This window comes from Rhineura floridana, chromosome 4 (assembly GCF_030035675.1).
Source record: "Rhineura floridana isolate rRhiFlo1 chromosome 4, rRhiFlo1.hap2, whole genome shotgun sequence".
NCBI lineage: Eukaryota > Metazoa > Chordata > Lepidosauria > Squamata > Rhineuridae > Rhineura > Rhineura floridana.
The window spans coordinates 205,416,837-205,441,846 of NC_084483.1; the positions used below are offsets into that span (position 1 = coordinate 205,416,837).

The 25,010-nt window shown below is 43.9% G+C and overlaps 1 protein-coding gene across 2 annotated transcripts in view; it reads right to left on the bottom strand.

Annotated features, from left to right (window-relative positions):
• MSRA (methionine sulfoxide reductase A) overlaps window positions 1-25,010 on the bottom strand; it is a 296,741-nt gene that overhangs the window by 33,432 nt on the left and 238,299 nt on the right. Inside the window, exon 6 of one of the 2 annotated variants that reach the window (XM_061625814.1) lies at window positions 3,312-3,374. The exons of the other annotated variant lie outside the window; for it this stretch is intronic. Within the exon in view, the coding sequence (XP_061481798.1) occupies window positions 3,360-3,374 (15 nt within the window). The 3' untranslated portion in view covers window positions 3,312-3,359. Of the gene's footprint in view, window positions 1-3,311; window positions 3,375-25,010 lie in introns of those variants that run through there. 2 annotated transcript variants of the gene reach the window in all.

Below are 25,010 nucleotides of genomic sequence, written 5' to 3' on the forward strand. Positions count from 1 at the left end.
GCTCAAAGGAGAGCAGTCATTTCACTTGGAATCTTGATGAAGAAGTTACCTGGGCCATGATCCACCTGGAATTCCTCTTGGTGCTCTTGTTCCCATTCCAGTGAAGCTTGCCTGGGATAGGGTTGCCAGGTTCAATCCCTAAGACTCCTGTATCTTTAGGAGAAGAGAAAGTCAGCCAAGTGCAGGTGTTCTTGCAACCCTGTAATGGGAAAAACCACAAGGTGGAATTTTCCCTTCCCCTTGTACAACCTTTAAAGATACAGAAGACTTCTTGGAGGCTGGGCCTGGCAACCAAGAGGTCTTCTGTATCTTTAACAGTTGTACAGGGGGAAGGGAGAATTCCACCTTGTGGTTTTTCCCATTACAGCGTTGCAAGAACATCTGCACTTGGCTGACTTTCTCTTCTCTTAAAGATACAGGATCAGTCTCAGGCTATGAACCTGGCAACCCTAGCCTGGGAGAACTTCTGGGTAGATTGTTCCTTGTAGATGTTGTCCAATGGGACAGCCTTGTGGAAATTGAAAGTTCAGCTTCTCCAACATCCTCAGTTCTCTAATGCTGTGACAGGACTTCATGTTTTGCATGCTGAGCTCAAGGCTCTGATGTAGGGTTCATGGCGCCATCTAGATGCTATTGGACTCTAACTCCCATCAGCCCTAGCCAATCATCAGGAATAATGGGGGTTGGACTTCCGGGAAGGGTGACTTAGCCTGTGCCTGCTTTTGAGACGGGCTCCTGCCTCAAAAGAAGCTTATTCAGATATATCAGTCAGTTTTTTCTTTTTTTTTGACTGATTAAACTTCTCCCGGGTAGGGAGAAACGAAGAGATTAACCTCAAAGCCTATTTTTGTTGGGGCGACCAGATCTCATTAATTTATGGGACGAGGTCCAGCCGACGAAGGTGGGACGGATTTTCAACAGCAAGCTCTATCTGATAAAGCGAACGTTCACCTTATCTTCTAAGAGAGAACGCACTAACAGGCAAGCACCCTTCTTTCTATATTTTTCTTTTACTTGACTTAAATTGTTGCTGTTTAAAAGAGATTTGCCAGATTGATCGGTTTTTGACATCTCACTGGGGAGCCATAACTTCTCTCTGCTACGCACTAATTAATAGCTTATCTCTGTTTTTGTTGCAAAAAGCTGTCCTGGATTTGCATTCTAAAGATATACACAGAAGAGGGATTTCTATTCCAGATTTTTATTTTGAAGAATATTATATTGTCTGAGACTACTCTCTTTTTGGTCTATTTTATTTTGACGAATCTGTTTTCTGACGACTGCCATTAATTGTTTCGATCCTGGGAACTGCATTTTGTTTACTTAACTATGGAGAGATAAGGCTGTCTGCTCTGTTTATACTGTGATGTCACCAAGTTTGGAGTATTAACCCAATTGTTGCTGAAATAAGAAGTGGTTTTCCTATATTTTTCTTTTAAAATGGCAATTAAGAAAGTGGCTGAGAATCTGGAAATAACTATGTTTCAGAAAATAATGGATGAGATTGAGATAACGAAACAAAACCTGCGACAGGGTTGTAAGGAGCTGAAAATTGAATTGAGTAAAATGAAGCAGGAGATTAAAGATATAGGGGTCCCTGTGAGAGAGGTGACCCTGGAAGGGGTCCCTGTGAGAGAGGAGACCCCGGAGATTGGAACAAACGTGGAACAGGAAAAAGATTTGGAGTCTATGGACTTTAGAAACAAAATCTATTGTTTGGAGACACAGGAGATTAAAGACATAGGGGTCCTTGTGAGAGAGGAGACCCTGGAGACTGGAACAGGGGTCCCTGTGAGAGAGGAGACCCTGGAGACTGGAACAGGGGTCCCTGTGAGAGAGGAGATCCCGGAGATTGGAACAAACGTGGAACAGGAACAAGATTTGGAGTCTATGGACTTTAGAAATAAAATCAATTGTTTGGAACTCAATGTTATCTCTGAAGAAATTAATGAAGATTCTAGAGATAAAGTTATCAATGGCATGGATAATCTTCTGGACTGGAATGATGTGATGGAGCCCAATATAGAGAAAATCTATGGAATTAACTGCAGCCATGTGACAATGGAAAAACTTTCAAGAGATGACCCAGTGTATTTTGAAAAAAAGAACAGAGATATGATTTTACAGCAGTATTTCAGCAACCTATTCAGAATGGATGGCAAGAAAATATTTGGGATAGAGGTAATTCCCATCAGACTCTTACTATATGACTATGGCTTTGACAGCAAGATTATTATGGAATACTGATAATGGAAGATTGGATACTGAAATTACTGGACTTAACAAGACTACTGAAGATGGAAGATGGAAAATGGAACTAATAGGGATAATAGAACAATGGCTACTGAAATTACTGAACCTAACAGATTCTGATGTGATGGATTAATTGAAATGTTTATTTTGACTATGGTTATGACAATAAGATTATCATAATTAGTAATGAGATGGATTAATCGATATGCTTATCTGGAAAAAAAAATTGATAGATATATTTCTTAAAGAATTGAAACCTCTCTTTGACTTTTTGTGGAAAGAATAAAGTAATGTTTATGAGATTTGATGATTAAGTAAGATAACTACTGGAGGAAAGTGATTTTATAATATGACTTAAGAGACAGGATTGTTATATATTATAGATTTATAACTGATTTGATCTTTGACAAATGGGAAGTCAATATTTTACTCTTTATTTTTTATTTTTCTTTTTTTTTTTCTTTTTTTCTTTTTGTTTAACTATTTTTGATTTTGTTTTTTGTCTTTGAATGTTTTATGATTTCGTCTTGTATGTTTTATGAAAATCTGAATAAAAATTATTGAAAAAAAAAAAAAGGAATAATGGGGGTTGTAGTCCAACCACATCTGGAGGGCAGTGCATCAGCTGTCCCTGCCTTGATGGAACACCATTCAATACCCCTCTTGATCTGAACAGGAAGAAGTGAAGCAAGAGATTAAGGGCCGTAGCCCAGTGGTGAAGCATCTCCTTTGCATGCAGAAGGGCCCCAGGTTTAACCCCCGGTATCTCAGGTAGGGCTGAGGATGTCTCCTGTCTGAAACCTTGCCCGAGCTGCTGCCAGTCAGCGTAGACAGTGCTGAGCTAGATGGATCAATGGCCTGACCTGGGATAGGACAGCTTCCTATGTTACTATATAAACCACAATATAACGCACAAATGTTTGCTTCCTGTCTTTTTGGGTAAGTGTAAACTGGGTTTCGATGGCCGGTGATGCACTTTGCTCCTGTGACTGGTCTAGACAGCCATGACTGTAGCCATGTAGGAAACGCAAGACCATGGAGGAAGAGTCTTTGGTGCTGGTTGTGGACTTCCACTGCTAAGGTAGGCAGTGGGGCTTGCTGGAGAGTTAAATGGCTCCTTCCTGCAAGTTAACACAAAGCACATCAAACCTGATGGTCTCATGGTATAGGAAGTTATACAAAGTTCCAGTTGCTTCCCCAACAGCACGCTCTGGTCCCACCCCATTCACCAACATAGTGTCTTGGACACGCAGCCTCCCTCCCTCCTTTTCAAACTCAGTTGGGGAAAGTGAAGAAGAGAAAATAAGCCATTTCCGTCTGCTCCCTCTACTGCATTGCCTCCCAAGCTGGTCCTGTAAATGATATTTTGCCAGAATGGCGCGTTAAAATGGCATAGATGGGTGGACAGATAGACAGAGAGATGGATAGATACTTTAATCTCTTTTTGATTGATTTTTTTCTTGTAAGTAGTGCAGAAGATGCTACTTCTAAGAAAAAACATAGCTAATGGAAAGATGAACTTCTCTCTTTGCTAGATGTTTTCATGTTGCCAATGGAAAGGGACAGCGTTTTTTCTTAAGAAGTCAGCAAGACTGCACTTGTGCTTAGCCTCATTGTGGGATTGTCTGCAAATGTTTCGATGGGCCTTTATAAAATGTTACAGCCTGCAGGGTGCCTTTAAAAAGCGTTTGCTGCACTTTGGACATTTTACTGCACTGCAGCTGCAGTAAGAAAAAACAGGGTGAGTCAAAGCAGCGAACAGCCAGATGATGCAATGTGGCAATCGTCCCCACGAGAAAGTGGAGCTGGATGCTGCCAAGTTTCAAATTAGCTCCTTGATTCATTAGAAACAGCAGCACAGTCGACACATCCTCCCACCCCCGACCCCCGTCTTCCCACATTCGGAGGAGTCAGAGACTCCTCACAATTGCTTATTTCTGTTTGGTTACCGTGACTTTTCCTTAAACTTCTGTCGTCTTCTAAAAAGTGTTCTCAAGTGGGCTGTTGCGCTGGTAGCATCTGCAACTCGCACAGTTGTAATGTTGTGCAGGTGGAGATAGGTGGATGTGGGCCGTGACAGAGCTTTGCTGACTCCCCATTCACTTCAGTGGACAGAGAAGCTCAGTGGGACACAGGGATGAAGAGGGGTGAAGAGAAGGCTGAGGGGCGACATGATTACATTCTTTAAGTACCTGAAGGGCTGTCACATAGAGGAGGGTACAGATTTGTTCTCTGCTGCCCCAGAGGGTAGGACTAGGTCTAATGGTTTTAAGTTGCAGGAGCGTAGATTCAGATTGGACATTAGAAGGAACTTCTGGACAGTAAGGGCAGTTCGGCAATGGAACCGACTGCCTAGGGAGGTGGTGGGATCCCCTTCGCTGGATGTCTTCAAGCAGAGGCTGGACAGCTATCTGCGGGAGATGCTCTAGCTGTGGATTTCCTGCTGGGAGCAGGGGGTTGGACTCGATGGCCTACAAGGCCCCTTCCAACTCTATGATTCTATGATTTACTCCCACCATGTGGCAGGGTGTGTATCAGGGCAGCGTCAGCAGCGGGCCCTGCTCAAGCACTAGGCCCCTAGCAGCTGCCCGGAGATGCCGGATGCTTGACCCCATCCCAGAGAATGAAGCAGTGACCTCCAAGAGCATCTGTCATGAACCACCCTGTTCAGATCTTGTAAGTTCAGGTCTGTGGCTTCCTCATGGAATCAATCCATCTCTTGTTTGGCCTTCCTCTTTTTCTACTTACTTGACAGTAAGGGCAGTTCGGCAATGGAACCGACTGCCTAGGGAGGTGGTGGGATCCCCTTCGCTGGATGTCTTCAAGCAGAGGCTGGACAGCTATCTGCGGGAGATGCTCTAGCTGTGGATTTCCTGCTGGGAGCAGGGGGTTGGACTCGATGGCCTACAAGGCCCCTTCCAACTCTATGATTCTATGATTTACTCCCACCATGTGGCAGGGTGTGTATCAGGGCAGCGTCAGCAGCGGGCCCTGCTCAAGCACTAGGCCCCTAGCAGCTGCCCGGAGATGCCGGATGCTTGACCCCATCCCAGAGAATGAAGCAGTGACCTCCAAGAGCATCTGTCATGAACCACCCTGTTCAGATCTTGTAAGTTCAGGTCTGTGGCTTCCTCATGGAATCAATCCATCTCTTGTTTGGCCTTCCTCTTTTTCTACTTACTTGACAGTAAGGGCAGTTCGGCAATGGAACCGACTGCCTCGGGAGGTGGTGGGATCCCCTTCGCTGGATGTCTTCAAGCAGAGGCTGGACAGCTATCTGCGGGAGACGCTCTAGCTGTGGATTTCCTGCTGGGAGCAGGGGGTTGGACTCGATGGCCTACAAGGCCCCTTCCAACTCTGTGACCCTATGATTCTAGGTCCTCTTCGCTGAAGCAAATGGGAACTGATCAGAAGCAAGGGTGCAGGCAAGCAGTCCTGCTGGGGAAAGAGCGTATTCTCATAACATCTGCTATAAGTTTTACGTTCGTTGCAGAAATACAATAGACACACTGCGCTCTCAAAGAAAAAGAGCCCAGCGCTCACAGCATGTCTTCCAACATCCATAGAACACGCAAGACATGGAGGGATTTTTCTATCTTTGTTCCTTTATTTTTCTGTCTGTCTATCTCCTGCTCTTCCTCCCAGAAGGAGCCCAGGGCAGCAAACAGGCGATTTAACATTAAAAACTCCTATAAAACATCTTAACAACAAATAAAAAAGCATTTCCATAACAGATGCAGACTGGGATAAGGTCTCTACTTAAAAGGCTTGTTGAAAGAGGAAGGTCTTCAGCGGGCACCAAAAAGATGGTGCCTGTCTAATATTGAAAGGGAGGGGATTCCAAAGGGTAGATGCTACAACACGAAAGGCCCGTTTCCTATGTTGTACAGAACGGACCTCCTGATGAGATGGTATCTGCAGGAGGCCCTCACCTGCAGAGCGCAGTGATCAACTGGGTATATAAAGGGTAAGATGGTCTTTCTGGTATCCCGGTCCCAAGCTGTGTAGGGCTTTGTACACTAAAACCAGCTCCTTGAACTTTGCCCAGTAAGTCTAAAAGTGCCATATTTAAGGATGAAATCTCACACTGCTACCTTCTCAGGATGTATACGAAAGCACAGGCAAGCGGTACTCAGCTGAGTTGTGTGATAGGTCAGCAAGGGTAGCCAGCACGGTGCCTTGCAGATGTTGTTGGGCTCCAATTTCCCATCAGCCTGAGCCAGCATGGCCAATGGTCAAGGAGGATGGGGATTGTAGTCTACAGCATCTGGAGGGCACCACATTGCCTGCTGCTCGGTCAGTCCGTCTTGCTAACTTACAGAGTGGGGGCATAAGTGGAAGACTCCACAGCTCTCCAGAAGAGCGCATTCTTTGCATGCAAAAGGCCCTAGACTGAATCCCTGCCATCTGCTCTCAACAGGTTTCAGGAGCGAGGCCAAGAAAGACCTGTGCCTGAGACTTCAGGGAATTGCTGAAAGTCAGAGCAGACACAAGGTAGATGGATCAGTGCTTGGGTTCAGTATAAGGAAGCATCATATGTTCAGTGTTCAAACATGTCCTGTATTACCACTGCCAACTTTCCCAGTCCTGGTTTCCAATGTTCCTTTGTGATCACGCATATTTCTGCACACACCCAGCATGAAGAGAAGGGGGAGAGGAGGAGACAAGAAAGAGGCAGGGGGCAGGAGGGCCTCGGGGGGAGGCTAGTGGGGAGGAACAGGAAGTCAAACCAGAGCAAGCTAGCAGAATTCAAACGCAACTTCATAAATTCTAAACGTGAAGCATACTTTTTAAAAACAAAAACACCAACTTCAATTCAACCTTAGGATGGATTTGTTAGGAGCATAACTACATGCTAACAGTCACTTGCCGCCGAGGGTTTCAGAGTTCAGACAGGAGCCTGTCCCAGCCCTAGTCTTGTGAATGAGCAGAGGGTGGCTAGCATCCAAAAGAGAACTAAAAAAAGGGGTCAAAGACCAAGATGCTGGAAAATAGGAACTTTTATTATTATTTTTTTTTTACAATAATTTTTATTCAAATTTCCATAAAACAAACAAAACAAAATCATAAAACATTCAAAGACAAAAAACAAAACAAAAATGATTAAACAAAAAAATAAAATGTTGACTGCCCATTTGTCGCAGATCAGTTATAGGTCTACAATATATAACAATCCTGTCTCTTAAATTATATTATAAAATCACTTTCCTCCAGTAGTTATCTTAATTAATCATCAAATCTCATAGCCATTACTTTATTCTTTCCACAAAAAGTCAAAGAGAGGTTTCAATTCTTTAAGAAATATATCTGTCAATTTTTCTCCAAATAAACATGTCGATTAATCCATCTCGTTAATAATAATAATAATCTTATTGTCATAACCATAGTCCAAATAAACATATCGATTAATCCATCTCATCAAATCTGTTAAGTCCAATAATTTCAATAGCCATCATTCCATTATCCATATTAATTCCATCTTCCATCTTCAGTAGTCCTGTTAAGTCCAGTAATTTCAGTGTCCAATCTTCCATTATCAGTATTCCATAATAATCTTGCAAGAAAATATTTGGGATAGAGGAAATTCCCATCAGACTCTTATTATATGACTATGGCTATGACAGCAGGAACTTTTATTACTGATAAAACCCAACGCGTTTCAGCCTGTTAAGAACATAAGAACATAAGAAGAGCCTGCTGGATCAGGCCAGTGGCCCATCTACTCCAGCATCCTGTTCTCACAGTGGCCAACCAGGTGCCTGGGGGAAGCCCGCAAGCAGGACCCGAGTGCAAGAACACTCTCCCCTCCTGAGGCTTCCGGCAACTGGTTTTCAGAAGCATGCTGCCTCTGACTAGGGTGGCCCAGCACAGCCATCACAGCTAGTAGCCATTGACGAGCAAATCGCTTTCTGTACTATCAAATGAGACATTTGATATTGGCACAGTACAGAAAGCGATTTGCTGGTCTTATAATCTTATAAGCTATTATCCCCTGATGAAGGCCTGTAGATAACAGGCTGAAACGCGTTGGGTTTTATCGATAATAAAAGTTCCTATTTTCCAGCATCTTGGTCTCCAGCCCTAGTCTTACCTGGACATGCCTGGGAATGAGACTCGGACTTTTTGTTATGAAAAAGCAGCTGCACTATTGCTGAGCCTTGCCTCAGCGTCACATTCAATCAGTTTTGCACCTTGAATATTTTTTTTAATATCCAGAATTGGGGAGCGGGGGATGAGTCAAATCAGGAGAATGTGGACATGCATATTCAAATGATGAAAGAAGAATGAAGAGCTATTCTCACCCCTCCCAATATTTTTCACTCTATTTGCAGTAAAATTTCAGTTCAAGAATACTGAAAAGCTGTTCCCCCCCCCCACAAGATAAAATGGAATCTGCTTTTCAAAGAAGTGTAACTTGGGGCTTTCTACAAACTGAACACATACAGTATGGACAAGAAGCTGAAGAGATGGATAATATCTAAGCAAACAGATGGATGAGTCCTTTCACACTTCATCTCAAACGTCGACCTGAGAGCCAGCCCCATCTTCCTCCCCCAGAGCAGTCTCAGGAGTACAGAAGACCCTTGATATGATGACCCATCGTGATGACTGGATGCAGACTCCAGTTTGCCATTTGCAAATGCATGAATAACAGCAAGGTGTCACACACAGGAGGCTATTAAAACTGGAAGGGCCTTAGAGACGTGAGGTGCTTTACAGGTATTCCTATATCATCTTCTCCTTGAACAGATCAGCCGGGGGATGGACGGACACACACACACACACACACTTCGAAGCATGAATACATCTGGATCTGACCCATTTATTTATTAATTATTATTTATTAATTACATTTATACCCCACCTTTCTTTTTATGATAGAAACTCAAGGCGGCTTACATACGGTTCTCAGGAGGTCTCCCATCCAGGCACTGACCAGACCTGACCCTGCTTAGCTTCAGCAGGGAGCTGCCCACATGTGCCTTCAGACCATAGCCTGGGACCCACTGTATTTTAACGTGCAGTTTACTGCTTTGGGGGCCCTTTGGGCTCAAAAGCAAAGCACAAAAACTACGACTGCTTTTATTACTACAGTAATAGTGGCAATAATGGGCTCCTTCTGGGAGGAAGGGCAGGATATAAATTTAATAAATAAATAAGCTGGGGTGATATCCCTATACAAAACCAGGAAATATAAACATCCATTTAAGTATCTCTCATGAAAGCAGCGTAATTCCATGACTTGGAAATATGGTGTGCGTACTGATATGCCAATTAATCAACCAATGTCCTTTCTCACGCTGCAAAGGTACCTACAAGTCAATTGGTCCAGGGACCAGCCTTGCCTAGGATGACCTAGGATGTTAGACTTGGACCTCTGAGCTCAAATCTGAAATTAGAGATGAGATCAGCTGAGAGATTAGATCAATGGTCTTGCCCAGTTTTATCTTTCTGTAGAATGATGGATTTCTCCACACACAAACCCCTTCTATGAATGCATCAGATGAGAGTGGCTACACTGGGTTAGTGACAAAGAGGTCCTATTCAGACATCCATGGAGTGCTGTGTTTGCATGAGAAAACTGCTCCTGTATGGTTGGGGCTTCTCATGGCTGGGGAAACAATTTGGTCCACTTCCACTGTGGATCCAATCGGAGACCCACAGCACAGTGGTGGAACTTTGCATCCATAAGCCCCAGGTACAGTCCCAAGGATCTCTAGTTAGGAGGAACAGGGAGCAAGTGATTGAAAACACATTCCCTGCCTGAGATCTTGGAGAGGTGCTGCCAATCAGAGTATACAATACTGGGCTAGAAGGACAAATAGTCTGACCTGGTATAAGGCAGCTTCTATGCTCACCGACCACATGGAAACTATGCACCTCAAGGCCAGTAGCACTGGGGTAGTTATTTAACACCTTACCTGGGCAACTCGGACCAAGAGCAGGTTTTAGCATCTTGAACACGCAGGACCAGTTTTTTAGCAACAGCGACTACTGGATGAACACTCTATGGAACAAACTGAGACTGGAGGGTGAGGGGGTGTAACTGTCCCTTCCAAGTTAGTTAACATGGTGCAGGAAGGTGCAAATTTGCATGCGGAGAATAAAGATGCTTCTTCCTTCTTCCTTTCTTTATCCACACATCATTTGGGGCCTCGTCTTATTTTGGTTTAAAGTTAAAGACCAAGCCACCAGAGACTATCCGAATCAGGGAATACGTGCCCAAAAAAACTGGCAAGATTTAAAAAAGGAAAGAGAGATGCTTTGGAGGAAAGCCAGAGGAAATCATGTCCCCTTGTCAGAGAGAATATTAATAATGTAACAAATTCTCACCCAGTACTCTCCAGCCTCATGATTTTTTTGAGGGAAAGATGCTGCATAGGATGGTGTGAAGGGATTATGCGCTTCGTGAGCCAGACAACGCGTCATCTCGGGGTTTGGCCAGTGGGCTGAAAAGCAAAGTTCGTAGCTGGTGCTAAATACAGGCATTTTATATGGCAGTGGTGTGCTGAACGATTGCAAGTGACCATTATTTTGGTGCAGGAAGCCCAGCCGAAGATGTACAAGATCTTTCTTAATTCACTGCTTTGCAGAACTGAGCTGCATGTGGCCATTTTGTTTCTCTATTTAATTTTTTTCCACCCTGGCCCACATAGAATTAATGATTTCATTTTTATCTCACCCTTCTTCTAAAAATCTCAGGGTGGTGTTCATGGTTCCCTCTCTTTCATCTTCACAACCATCTGATTCCTGAGATATAGAATAGGCTGAGAGATATAGTGATTGGCCCAAGGCCACCTGGTGAACTTCATGGTGAATGGATATTTGGCCCTGGGTCTCTCTGGTCTTAGTCTGCCAATCAATTCCTGCATTGGGCAGGGGGTTGGACTTGATGGCCTTATAGGCCGCTTCCAATTCTACTATTCTATGATTCTATGATCTAACCAATACACTCCTTTTTGTCCTTTAGTTCAGGTGTACTCTCACTCGCCTGCCACAGATCCCCTGCTAATTCTGATGCTGATGGCAAGGAGTGAATGAACTTCAAGACTTTGGCTTCCAGGTAGGGGCCTAAACAGCCATGACATAGAATCTAGCAGCTGAGGTGAGTTCATGCAGCCCACCCCTTGGATCAAGATGTTTGGCTAGACATAGGAAACAAGGAGCTTAGAAAGATGCTTTAGACAGTTATGACATTGGTCCATCTAGTTCAGTACTGTCTACACTGACTGGCAGCAGCTCTCCAGAGTTTCAGACAGGGTTATCTCCCAGCCCAATGTGGAGATGCGAGGAATTGAACCTGGGACCTTCTGCTTGCAAACCAGATGCTCTACCACTGAGCTATGGCCCTTCCCCTAAAGCACAGAACTGAGGATGAAAAAGATGAAAGACAGAGCTGGAGTCTGGAGAGGAAGGATCAAGAAAGTTGAAGCAGTGTGTCTCAGAATGCTGGATGCAGGCAAAATGTTCAAGTCTAAATCTGACCTTGCTAGAAGGAACTTATGTGGGGCTCCCAGCTTATGAAATCCAGGCTAGGAAGAACCAATCAGGACATAAGAAATCCTGCAGTACTAGTAACAGGACTGGAAGTACTAACACTTCTCAGCTGTTGACATCTCAGCACCCACAGAACAAAAGCTGTGCTTCTGAAATGGCCAACACTTGACAGCAACTACCCTGCCATTCAGAGTCTGGAGAACTGTGGCAAAATCAAAATATGAGAATCCATTTGAGTTGTTGTTACGTGCCTTCAAGTCGATTTCGACTTATGGCGACCCTATGAATCAGGGACCCCTGATCCCGCAGTCCATGGTATGCGAAAAGCTCTCCTCCAACACCACATTTCAAATGAGTTGCTTTTTCTCTTATCCACTTTTGTCACTGTCATACATATCCATACATAGAGATCGGAAATACCATGGTCTGAATGATCCTGACTTTAGTGTTCAGTGATACATTTTTGTATTTGAGGACCTTCGCTAGTTCTCTCATAACTGCCCTCCCCAGTCCTAGCCTTCTTCTAATTTCTTTATTGTCTCCATTTTGGTTAATGACCGTGTCAAGGTATTATAACCCTTGACAAGTTCAATGTCCTCATTGTCAATTTTAGACTTACATAAATCTTCTGTTGTCATTACTTTAATCTTCTTGACATTTAGCTGTAGTTCTGTTTTTGTGCTTCCTCTTTAACTTTCATCAGCATTTGTTTCAAATCATTACTGGTTTCTGCTAGTAGTATGGTATCGTCTGCATATCTTAAATTATTGATGTTTCTCCCTCCAATTTTCACACCTTCTTAATCTTCATCCAATCTCGCTTTCCCTATGATATGTTCTGCATGTAGATTAAACAAATAGGGCGATAAAATACACCCCTGTCTCACACCCTTTCTGATTGGGAACCAATTGGTTTCTCCACATTCTGTCCTTACCGTAGCCTCTTGTCCAGAGTATAACAGATTCCATCTAAGTAGCTTGTAGCAACTCTATTGGTATGCCATCTGTTCCTGGTGATTTGTTTCTTCCAAGTATTTTAAGAGCAGCTTTCACCTCACATTCTAAAATTTCTGGTTCTTCATCATATGGTTCCTCCATGAATCAATCTGTCATCTTTGCATCTCTTTTAAAGAGTTCTTCAGTGTATTGCTTCCATCTTCCTTTTATTTCATCTCGGTCAGTCAGTGTGTTCCCCTTTTGATTATTCACCATCCCTATTCTTGGTTTAAATTTCCCTTTCATTTCTCTAATCTTTTGGAATAGGGCTCTTGTTCTTCCCTTTTTGTCTTCTCTATACAATAACTATTGTAATAGTTCTCTTTGTCCCTACGTACTAGTCGCTGTATTGTTGCATTTAGGGTTCTGACTGTGTTTCTACCTCCTTTTGCTTTGCTTTCCTTCTCTCTTTAACAATTTGAAGAGTTTCTTCAGTCATCCATTGAGGTGAAAATATGAAATTGACTGCCTTCAAGTCGATTCCAACTTATGGCAACCCTACGAATAGGGTTTTCATGGTAAGCAGTATTCAGAGGGGGTTTACCATTGCCTCCCTCTGAGGCTGAGAGGCAGTGACTGGCCCAAGGTCACCCAGTGAGCTTCATGGCTATGTAGGGATTCAAACCCTGGTCTCCCAGGTCGTAGTCCAACAGTCTAACCACTACGCCACACTGGCTCTCTATCCATTGTGGTATCTCTCTCTTTTTAACTAGGTATTGTCTTTTATTTTAGAGGAAGGCAATGATAAATCGCCTCTGAATACCATTTACCATGAAAACCTTATTCATAGGGTCTCCATAAGTCGGAATCGACTTGAAGGCAGTCCCTTATTTTTTTCCATTGTCTTTTTGCATTCTTCCGTGATAATGTCTCTTGACTTCAATTTATAGTTCTTCTGGTTCTCTATCAACTAAGTTTAAAGCCTAAATCTGTTTCTTATTTTATCTTTAAATGCTTCTGGGATGTTATTTAAATTGTACGTTGGCATTATGATTGCTTTGTTGTTCTTTAGCTTTATTCTGATTTTCGATATGACCAGTTCATGATCTGTACCGCAGTCTGCTCCTGGTCTTGTTTTCACAGAAAGTGTGGAACTTCATTCCCTGCTTTTGCATTCCAGTTCCCCATGATTATCAGTACACCTTGTTTGGTGTGTGATCAATTTCTTCCTGTACTTCTGCATAAAACCTCTCCAATTCCTCTTCTTTTGTGTTTGCTGTTGGAGCATAGACTTGGATGATGGTTATGTTAATAGGTTTCCCGTTAAATCTCATTGATATCACTCGCTCAGACCTTGTATTATAGCTCCTAATTGCTTTTGCTACCTCACTTCTCACTATTAAAGCAACCTCATTTCTTCTTAATTTCTCATTTCCTGCATAAAATATTTTGTTTCCTGATTGAAAATGTCCAATTCCCGTCCATTTTAATTCACTCACGCCAAGTACTGTAATTCCATTTCTTGCTTGACAATTTCTAACTTTCCCTGGTTCATGCTTCTCACATTCCATGTTCCTACTGTGTGCGTTGTACAACTCCGGACTCTCCTTTCACATCTGTGCGCATCAGCCTCTGGGCTTCCTTTCAGCTTTGACCCAGCTGCGTCATTAGTCAAAGCGCTACTTGTAGTTGTCCTTTGTTCTTTCCCAGTAGCTCGGTGAGTGCCTTCTGACCTGGGGGTCTCATATTCCAGCACTATCTCATTTTGCATTTTGGATACTCTGTTCATAGGGTTTTCATGGTAAGAGGTATTCAGAGGTGGTTTACCATTGCCTTCCTCTGAGTTTGGATGCATCTTAGTCTGGTGTCTCAGCTCTGACCATTCCGCCTTGGGTGCCCCTGCTAGGAGTCTAGCCTCTTGGTCTGGACTCCTGACGGCATTGCTCTCAGCTTCTTCAACACTCTCAAACCCCCTCACCACATTAAGTGTGCATCCTAGAGTAAGATCCATATGGGTGGTGTCTGTTAAAGCAGTTGTATTGGGTTGATTACATTGTCAGGAGCATTTTCAATTGCATAATGCTGTGATCAGCCTTCTAATTTAGGACAGAGCATGATATACATCTGAGTAAACAAATTAAGTAAGTAAAAAGGGCGCTGCCTGGAGCCTTCTTGCATGTTATTAACTCTTAAGGACTTCACTGAGCCTTACAAGACTGTGAGTGGGTTCCTGAGGCAAAACACAAATTTGTAGAGCTACACAGCAACCATTCTAGTGCAAGCAGATAAATGTCTCCAAGGTTTCTCCGAGTCAGTGTTTTTATACATGTAAGATGTCAAAATGCCCCTGGCAGTAACTCTGATAAACTAGCTGAGAGCTCATCTGATCTGTAGGCAAATGTGGGGATCCTCAGGATCCAATTGCTTTTGTGATGCTAAACTAGATTGCATTGATGCGATTCATGACAGACATTGCTCTTAATGTTTTCACTGACATGCCAAAGTGTAAAAATGGCAGGGCCACCACTCAAGAGGACCTGCAGTTGATGCATAGCTATGAGTTCTAATGTCGTCTGACTCTGGTAGACCGCCAAAAGCCAAAAGAGTACTCAGAAAATTGACACGGATTACAGCTGTGAGGAAGCACATTTAGTATCAAGTGACAGAATGTTTCTCAATTTACATGTAGCTTATTTCTTCCCATGACCTGTGCCATAAAAGATAAATGCAAATTAACTCTGGAACACTTTAATTAGCTGTGGCATCCACTATATACAACAACAGTTGCAGCCATAAAATTTACTAGTTCTGAGATTTGACCATACCTTTGCACAGAGATGACCGGTTAAAGCTTGTTTATTTGTTTATTCATTCCTGTCACGTCCCAAGGGATGTAGGGAGGATGGGGGTTACAGTTTACAAATACAATGCAGACCAAATCAAAACAGACCACCACCACAAAATGTATGCAAAATCTTACCCTTTATCAAAGTTGCAAGAACCACATTTGGACAATACCTTTATTTGGGAAGGTCCGTAGCGCAGTGGCAGAGCATTGGCCTTGCATGCAGAAGGTCCCAAGTTCAGTCTCTGGCATCTCCAGGGAAGGCTGGGAGAGATTTCTTGCCTGAAACCCTGGAGAGCTGCTGTCAGTCAGTGTAGACAGTACTGAGCTAGGTGGCCAATGATCTGGGGCAGTATAAAGCAGCTTCCTCTGTTCCTATGTTAAGCCCAACCAAAATGCCTCAAATAGGGAACAGGCATTCCCTTCACCTCCTAGGTAATGCTGCCCAGTTTGTCTTATAATTCCTATTTTACCTAATATTATTTATTTATTTATTTATTTATTTGATTGATTGATTTATATCCTGCCCTTCCTCCCAGCAGGCACTCAGGGAGGCACCTAAAACTAATATCCAGCTTTGCTAATGCAGAAACTGCCATGTTCCTTTTTCCTTCTCTTTTCTCCTACCTAACTTAAAGATGGAGAACGATCTGGATAACTGCTGGGTTATATAGTTTTAAAAACAGGGGATCAGCGATTGTGCATTTCTCCCAGCACTCCTACGTGTAACCTGAAACCAGCATATAACACCTGGTCTAACCTAATCCAATTAAGCAGGCAGTCCTATAGGGCAGGGGTGGGGATGTGCCTGAACTACAACTCCCTTCAGCCCCAGCAAGCATGGCAAAAGGCCAGGGATGCTGAGAGTTGTGGCTCAGCAACATCTGGAGGGCCACAGGTCCCCCCACACCTGCTATTGTGTGTCATATATACACTTTCCTGGGACTAAAATTTCCCCTGAACACAGTAAGATTTACTTCTGAGAAGACACCAACAGAGCTGTGCTATATATCCAGCATCTCCATCTGCACGCCATCTTTTGTGGCTACAGATTCAAGCTGGCGTTTTCCCCCTCCACGTGCTTAACGTTCAGCCTGATGAAAAATTCTGGAGAACTTGAAAACGCTTGTTCCCTGTTTTGTGCCATGTTGGTAGGTCCTAACAAGACAAAGGTATTGCCCAACTGCGGGTCTTGGATTTTCAGCTTCCTTTGTTTCCTGTCCCCCATTGAAAGGTTAACCTTGGTCACTAAAAGGTTTTCATGGTTCCCTAAAATACCCTGGCAGACTTCAGTAATTAATCAAGGGAAGGGTGCTTTGCACAACACCCATCTTCAGCATTCCAACAGAACTAGAAACAGATGTTTTATTAATTTTTTTAAAAAAAATTGCCTCTGCCGAAGGCTGGAACATGATCTGCATATAGCCAGTCAGGGAACCCTGTGGCTGTCATTGAAGTATAGCAGCCAACACCTACCATTGTAGGTGACTACAAAACGGGAATGGACTGCCTTCCAGTCGATCCCGACTTTTGGCTACCCTACGAACAGGGATTTCATGGTAAGCGGTACTCAGAGAGGGTTGACCATTGCCTCCCTCTGAGGCTAGTCCTCCCCAGCTGGCTAGGACCTGCTCAGCTTGCCTCCACTGCACAAGCCAGTCCCTTCCTTATCTGCAACTGCCAGCTGGGGGGCAACTGGGCTCCTTGGGACTATGCAGCTTGTCCAGGGCTGCACAGGTGGCAGGGCACGCAACCCCTGAGCCACTCCCTGTAGGGGTGATCTTGAGCAGACTCTTGACACCCAGGAGACACGAGTGGGAATTTGAACTCACAGACTCTGGACTCCCAGCCAGGCTCTCCTCCCCACTGTGCTATACCAGCTGCGCGTATATGACTACAGGAACAGGTGAAATGGCAAGCTTGAAAAGAAACCAAGGGAATCGTCCAAGGAAGAAAAAAGTTCTGAGCACCAGGAAGGAATATGCTGTTCTGGGGCTCCCTTTGCAGCACCCTGGATTGGTAACGGTTAGTATGGCTGTCCTACCCAATACATATGGCAGCTCTGAAAGCCCTGACCTGTTGAATGTCTGCTCCCCATTTTACTCACAGAGATGCTTGTGATAAGCCAATGTCACTCTCAGAAAGACAGAGCTTATCCCCTTAGGTGCTTTTGCATGGTTGCATGGCTGGGTACTGATATGCATTACTACTGACCTGTGTAGCTTGGGATGCTCTTTGGGTGTATCCTAAATTTGGTTTGTACTGAAACAGTCGTTGCTGCTACGGTCACAGATCTGCACAGATGTTGGCAGCCCAGCTGGTGCTGAGCTATCCTGGTCCTACCATTGCTAGCATTCAAGATGGAAAATACCTCATCACCCTTCCTTCTAACGACTGTTGTTGCTCTGGATGGGCAGGGTGGACACTGCAGGCATACAGCAGTCCTGAAGCACCAGGGTGCTCTGGGGAGTGGTGAGAGTGTCAGCTTTCGGCCTGGAGTCAAATCCCTGTTTGGTTATGGACTCCTTGGCAAAGCTTGGCAAGCCACATGCTCTCAACTCTCCAATTGTAAAATGGGAATCATGCTAAACCCACCTCCCAGGTTGTAGTGAGGAAAACAAGAGGAAATGTTGGAATGCACACTGTACCTGAAAAGGGATATAAACTATGACAATAATGTTTATTTGGTTTCTTGCGTTTCTATCCCACCTTTCCTCCAAGAAGCTCATCTATATGGTTCTTCCTCCTCCCCATTTGATTTGAGCTGATTTGAATATTTCTACCCCGCCTTTTGGCCCAAAGGCCCTCAAGGCGGCTTACAAAAGAGCACCAATATAAAGATACATCAATACTACATCAATAGAACATCAGTAATACATCCGTAAAACAATAAAAACAATACAATTTGCAAAAATTAAATAGTATTTCATCTCCACAACAGCCCTAGGAGGTAGGTTAGAGACAACTGACTGGCCCACGGTCATCCAGTGAGCTTCATGGCTGAGCAGGGATTTGAACCCTGATCTCCCAGGTCCCAGTCCAACACTCTAACCACTACACTACAGTGGCTTAATGCTACCATTTTGCTTCTCTCGTCCCCTGACCTTTAATGTGGATTCTTCCATGCATGAAGATCACCTGGAATCTGTGCTCTGGTTGTGGCACATGGGCTAGATTTCGTGGGATTTATGAACTGGGAACAGGCGTGTGGTGCGTACGTCTGCGTGCACACGCAAGATCCCGCATCCCTGAACTTAATGCCCTTTCACGCTCTTCCTTCCTATTCTATGATTCTACAAACATACCACCAGAGAGCAAAGAGAAAGAAATCAAAGAAAGCAAAACCTTTTGGGGCTCTAAAGTTCTCCCCCCTCCCTCGCCACCCCAGTGTTTCTCTGTTAGACACAGTTGGCTGTGTGTGTGTGTGTGTGTGTGTGTGTGTGGTTTTTCCCCTCTCCCCCTGTCCCCTTTAAATTCTGGCTGGCTTTCAACTTTGAAAACCTGATGCAGAGAGTTACTTGGTATTCTGAAGGCGTTATTTTAAGAAGAAACAATGTAAATTGTGATTTGGATGGCAGATGGCTGGCAGTTCACTGCTTGGCAATGCAACATGTATGGTATGTTAGAAAGTCAGAGCAGCAGGGATCGCAGCTCCATTTGAAACAACCACAGATGCTAGCAAAGGAGCGGGGGAGGGGCACAAGCTGGTCAGGAAATTAAGAGCAGTAGTGAGACTCGCAGGGGGAAAGGCAGGCCGTAATTAGCTAAAAGTTTCTTCCACTGATCAGCACTTTACCAAAAAAAAGTGCATCGTCAGAGAAGCAAGGGGGCTGGATGACTCCGACTTTTTCTGAAGCGCCTGACTTCACGGCTGCCCCGTAGGAGATCAGCTGTCTTCCGACACAGGGCAGTCTCGGGTTGCTTTGCTCTTCGTTTTAAATTCTAGTCCTACAGGTGGAAATCCTTGCAGATGAATACAGATGCAATGAGGCCGAATCCCAAAACACGAGGGCGCTTGGACATCCCGGAATTCGGAAGTCTACCAGCCACCTCTCAGGTCCATTGTGGACTGAACCCAGGCCCTTTCAGCATCCAGGTTCATCTGAAACGAATCTGCTTTTGCCCAAAGAAGTCCCTGGCTGCCTCCATCACTGCACTATATGCAGAAGTCGGGAGCAGGGGAGAGAGGGGGGAAAAGCCTCCCTGAAACTACTATGGTAGGGTTCAGACCCTGCTCACTGTCACAAGCACATGGGACAGCCTCTAAAGGCACAGGAAACCAGAGGGAGGAGGTTTGCCATGGCCCCCAGTGCCCATGAGTGCTGCTCCATATGATTGCATATGAAGCTCTCCCACAACAGTTCTTAGGAGCCTTCCTTGTCACCTGCTGCTTGCTCTCTAGAAGTTGGAGAAGGGGAGGGCAGTGGGGCTCCCAGGGTGCAGGGAAGTCCCTAGGCAGCAGGAAAACAATAGAGCCCACAAGCTGTGTTGATTCAGGATGGATTTGATTTTAAGCCAGAGTCATTTTGGACATCCCTCAAATTCATCTGATTTGAACAGACCTATCTAAATGGCTCTGGGGGGGTGGCTGTAGGTGGAAGGCAATCTAAAACAATGACTTGCCTATGTGGAAACTGATCTGCATATTCATTCTTGAATAATTCCAGATGACGGCTTGTTTGTGCATCAGGTACCCTGCTTCAGTATACCTGACAACCACAAATGACATGATTGTACCAATCATCATGTTGATTCCAGGCACCAAAAGGGGGAAATCAGTAGAGTCAGCATGGGAGACACAGTCCAAATGAGAAAATACTGGGCAAAAATCTACCCAGATTTCTATTCTGTTCTGTTCTATTCCATTCTATGGGAGTTGTTGCCTGCATTTCCAGTGCAGTACTTTGTTGTTGTTATGTGCCTTCAAGTAAATTTCAACTAATGGTGACCCTATGAATCAGCGACCTCTAATAGCATCTGTCGTGAACCACCCTGTTCAGATCTTGTAAGTTCAGGTCTGTGGCTTCCTTGATGGAATCAACCCTTCTCTTGTTTGGCCTTCCTCTTTTTCTACTCCCTTTTGTTTTTCACAGCATTATGGTCTTTTCTAGTGACTCGTGTCTTCTCATGATGTGTCCAAAGTATGATAACCTCCGTTTCATCATTTTAGCTTCTAGTGATAGTTCTGGTTTAATTTGTTCCAACACCCAATGATTTGTCTTTTTTGCAGTCCATGGTATGCGACTAAAGGATGCAATAAACTGTGGAGAAGCCCACCATCTAGACAGGCCCTTCATTAAGGCACTGTGTAGTGAGATTCAGTGGTCAGACGTTTTCGCCCTCATACTGCTAAAAGGTCTCTCAGAGCTGCAAAATGCCTTCCACCCCAGTAGAAATGTTTCCTCCCCACCTCCCTGCAATAACACTCTGAAATAGAGTCTCCACTTGCATTCTGCTCTATCACCATCATAAAGCCATAAAAATGAGGGCATGAATGCAGTCTGGGTTGGGATTCTAAAATAGGCTATCCTAAGGCTCTCCGTTTCCTACTCTGGAATGTAAATGACCGTTTCTGGATAGAGAAACCAGAGAAAATGCCTGGGCAATGTTTTCAGTGCCTGAGAAGGTAGAAGCTTCAGTATCCTGGGAAGCTCTTTAGCCAATGTCTTCCCTCCTCTCTTCACTCTTGGCCAAAGTAGGCTTTGCCAGGCAGCTGAGGGAGAACTGCAGCAGGATGCGAGGAAATGCTTATTACCTTTGGCCACTTTCCGGCTGGAATACACCCCTCCCTAATGCCACTTTTCCGACCATGCAAGCCACTATACAGATGCACGTATCGTTTCCCCTGGAGGTGGAAAAACTGTTGCAGACGGCAATTTTGAAGGGAAATCAGAAGCAGAATCTTTAAAAGGTATTAAGCATTCCCTCTCCACCATTGCTCTCCCACTCCCAAAGTCTGCTTTGCATCTTATTTTCTTTCAAATCAGGAAACTGTTCATGCGCCAGCTGTGTGACATCTCTCTGCTCCTAGCTATCCACCTTGTGCCAATTCCCATGGATTTCCCTTTTCTGCCGTCCTTCTCTTCCCAGGCCCTCTGCCACACCCTGCCCAGAAAAAAATTCAGAGCCTCATCCAAATGCCAGGTCCACCCTTATAGGCTCCAAGATGAACGGATGAATACTACTACTGTGATTATGGATGTGATGAACACTTAGGGAGAGGATAAATGCTTACTACTGCTACTGCTGCTACTACTACTGCTGCTACTGCTACTGCTGCTACACTTTGCATATGCCCACGCTCAAACATCTGTAGAAGATATAATAACCAAGCAAGCATCAAGAACAGATTTTGTGCACCTTCAGAGGAGGAGGAAGCCACTTCTAGAGTGGACATATTTTAATAGCAATGTTCCATCTATATATAAAAAAACCCTAACCAAGTACCATATGGTGTTCCACATGGAAGCCACCCCATAGTTGGTGAGCCTCATTCTAAGCAGCTTCAGGTCACTGAGGTGATCTTAAAATACAAGACCTCAGAGGGCAGTCAATAGGAATGAATGTTATGCGAGTCGGATTGCCTAGAAACAGGCTCACAGGAACGCTATTAAGATACAGTTTTTCCTTCTAATCAAATCTGTTTGGACCTTTAAAAGAATGTGGTTGCAGGAATAGAAACCTGTATAAAGAACAGAAGAAGGAGATAGGCAAAGTTCCTACCACTAGACTAGCCGGACTGTATTTTATTTTACAAAGTATTTTTCCTGCCCATCCTTTATTTAGTCTCTACAACCCTTTGAGACGTCTGCTTAGACTATGAGCTGTTAAGGGCCAGACACCCATTTTTAAAAAATAAATAAAGATTTCTTTCCCACTGTAACCCAATGACTGATGTGGGTGAGTCATCATAGCATGTTCTTATTCCTTTTTAAACAGCCTTTTGATGTAAATTAAGCGGAGGGACAATTGTTTGCACAAGGCCACCCCAGTAAGCCTCACAGCTAAGCAAGGGAATTTAATCCATCCAAACTCAGAATTCTGTACCCATCATTTTAAGACAGAAGGTAATCCTGGGAAGTAGCCATTATCCTCCCTTATCCCATATGATAGGGGGGTTCTTACTATTTATTTATTTCTTAATTAAATTTATTTCCCACCCTTTCTCCCAAAGGGAAGGTATTTCCTTAGTACTATGTACTAAGGTTGCAATAAAATATCACCAGCTTTGAATTTTGTATCAAAGAACGGAATTTTACAGGAAACTAAATGTCCACTCCACCTAAAATTGGCACCATTCCTTCCCACCCCATTATTTTGACCTTCACTGCAGTCTGAATGTATGTTGGGAAGGACTACTTCCATATGTATTTTCACACATAAACCTTGTGCATACAGATGCTTCAGGAACTAAGGAAACTTTACGAATTCTGGTGCAAACTGACTTATTCTGCACCTCTTGGACTAACGTGAGGCTTGCAGCATAGTTACCCACCAGCTTTTGCACCTCCTCAATGTTCTTGGCTCAAAAAATGCATCAAAATGTATTTTAAAAAAATTGTGTATCTTGAGCAAAAATACATTTAGAAATACACATTTAAATGTGAATTTTCTTGCAGACTACCAAAGTGGAAACAGGATGGTTGAACATGTGTGAGAGTGACTGGAAACAGACTCCTTCATCCATCGCTACTTGTGAAGTACTAGAAGTGGACTGTGACTTGTTTTATGGCTCCACAAAACTGTAATTCCCAGGGGGTTCTGCACTTTGTCACATGATTTCTGTACAGTATCTTAGGGCTAATTCTCTCCCTTGCTTCACGGATGCTCTCCACAGTTCCAGTAATGCTCTGCTGTTTCTTCACAAGACTGAACAGTTAAATTTCACATCTTCTGTGAAAACAGTTCACAATAGCAAAGGAAAATGCAATTAAAAAAAATATTGCACAATCAAAAGCCTGTTGTGAAAAAAAGGAAGACTGGTACTGGCTAATCCAGGCTACAGATTAATTTTCAAAAATGAAAGCATGAGTCACAAACAATAATACAGTTCAAACAGGAATACAGTCACTGGAGACCAGCAGGCTCCATGCTGAGCTCCTATCTGAGTAATCTGAATCACCTCAGCCATTGATCTCCTCTGTAGCCCTAGACAAGTGGCAGTCTCATATTTGCCCAGGCTTTCTCTGACCCATAAGACTTAACCATTTTATGTGTTTGAATCCTCTGAATTTCTGTATTTATATGCTTTTATGTGTTTTTAAATTGCTGTTTATTGGTTTTAGGTTGTGTCCGTTTCAATATTTTAACGATATATTTGTACAATGGAGATTTTTAAAAAAATATTAGGTGGTTTATAAATGCTTTTAAATAAATATGCCTATCTCTAAAATTGCAAATTATTAGCAACCAGCCTCAAAGGGATGCCACTTTGCAAGATGTCATAGAAAACATCATAATATTTCCAACTCTTCCAGAATACAGGTCATTTAGCACTGTGCAGATTCATGTTTTAAAGTCTTTTGTTTTTAAGATGTTTTAGAGTGTGTTTAGTATTTTTGTTTGCCGCCATGGGCTCCTTTTGGGAAGAAGGGAGGATATTAAATGAATGAATGAATGAATGAAGGAAGGAAGGAAGGAAGGAAGGAAGGAAGGAAGGAAGGGAGGGAGGGAGGGAGGGAGGGAGGGAGGGAGGGAGGAAGGTTGGTTCTTGGCTTGTTGGGTGCCCTTGTTGATGTTAGAAGCCTGTGCCCAGATCCCCCCTTTCCACTTCTGCCTCCTGATACCTGCAGGTTTTGGCCTGGCCCCTTGTCTCACAATGGTGGTCAGTGAATCCCACTAGGGCAGCCTTCTTCACTCTTGGGTCCACAGATGCCATTGAATTACAACCCCCATCATCCCAAGCCAGTGTATCCAATTGTCAGGGTTGGGGGGACAGCCCTATAGCCAGCCTTCCTTGTTAGGTGGGGAAGCCACATTTCTAGGTGGGGCATTTGGGGGAGAGAGGCACATAGCACCAGCCAATCCCCACACACACACTGGTGAAGAGATCATGAGGGCCAGGCCAGGGGAAGGGAAACGCAGTGACCTTCCCCATCACTCCTTCTCAGTCCAGAGGATGTGTTAATTTACATGAATGAAGCTTAATCTGTTGAATTGTCTCACCCTCTTTTGAGAGATCCCTAGGAATACCAGACTCGAATGACTTTGCCTATAGCTACCATCCCCTTTCACCTGTGGTCTCCCCCTGTATTCTGATTAGCAAGCTAGCTATATGTGGGCTGAATGGAACATCTATCAGGTGGATCCACAGTTGGCTACAAAATCGTGATCAAAGAGTGCTTATTAACGGTTTCTTCTCAAACTGGGGGGAGGTAACGAGTGGGGTACCACAGGGTTCAGTCCTGGGCCCAGTACTCTTCAACATTTTTATTAATGACTTGGATGAGGAGGTGAAGGGAATGTTTATCAAATTTGCA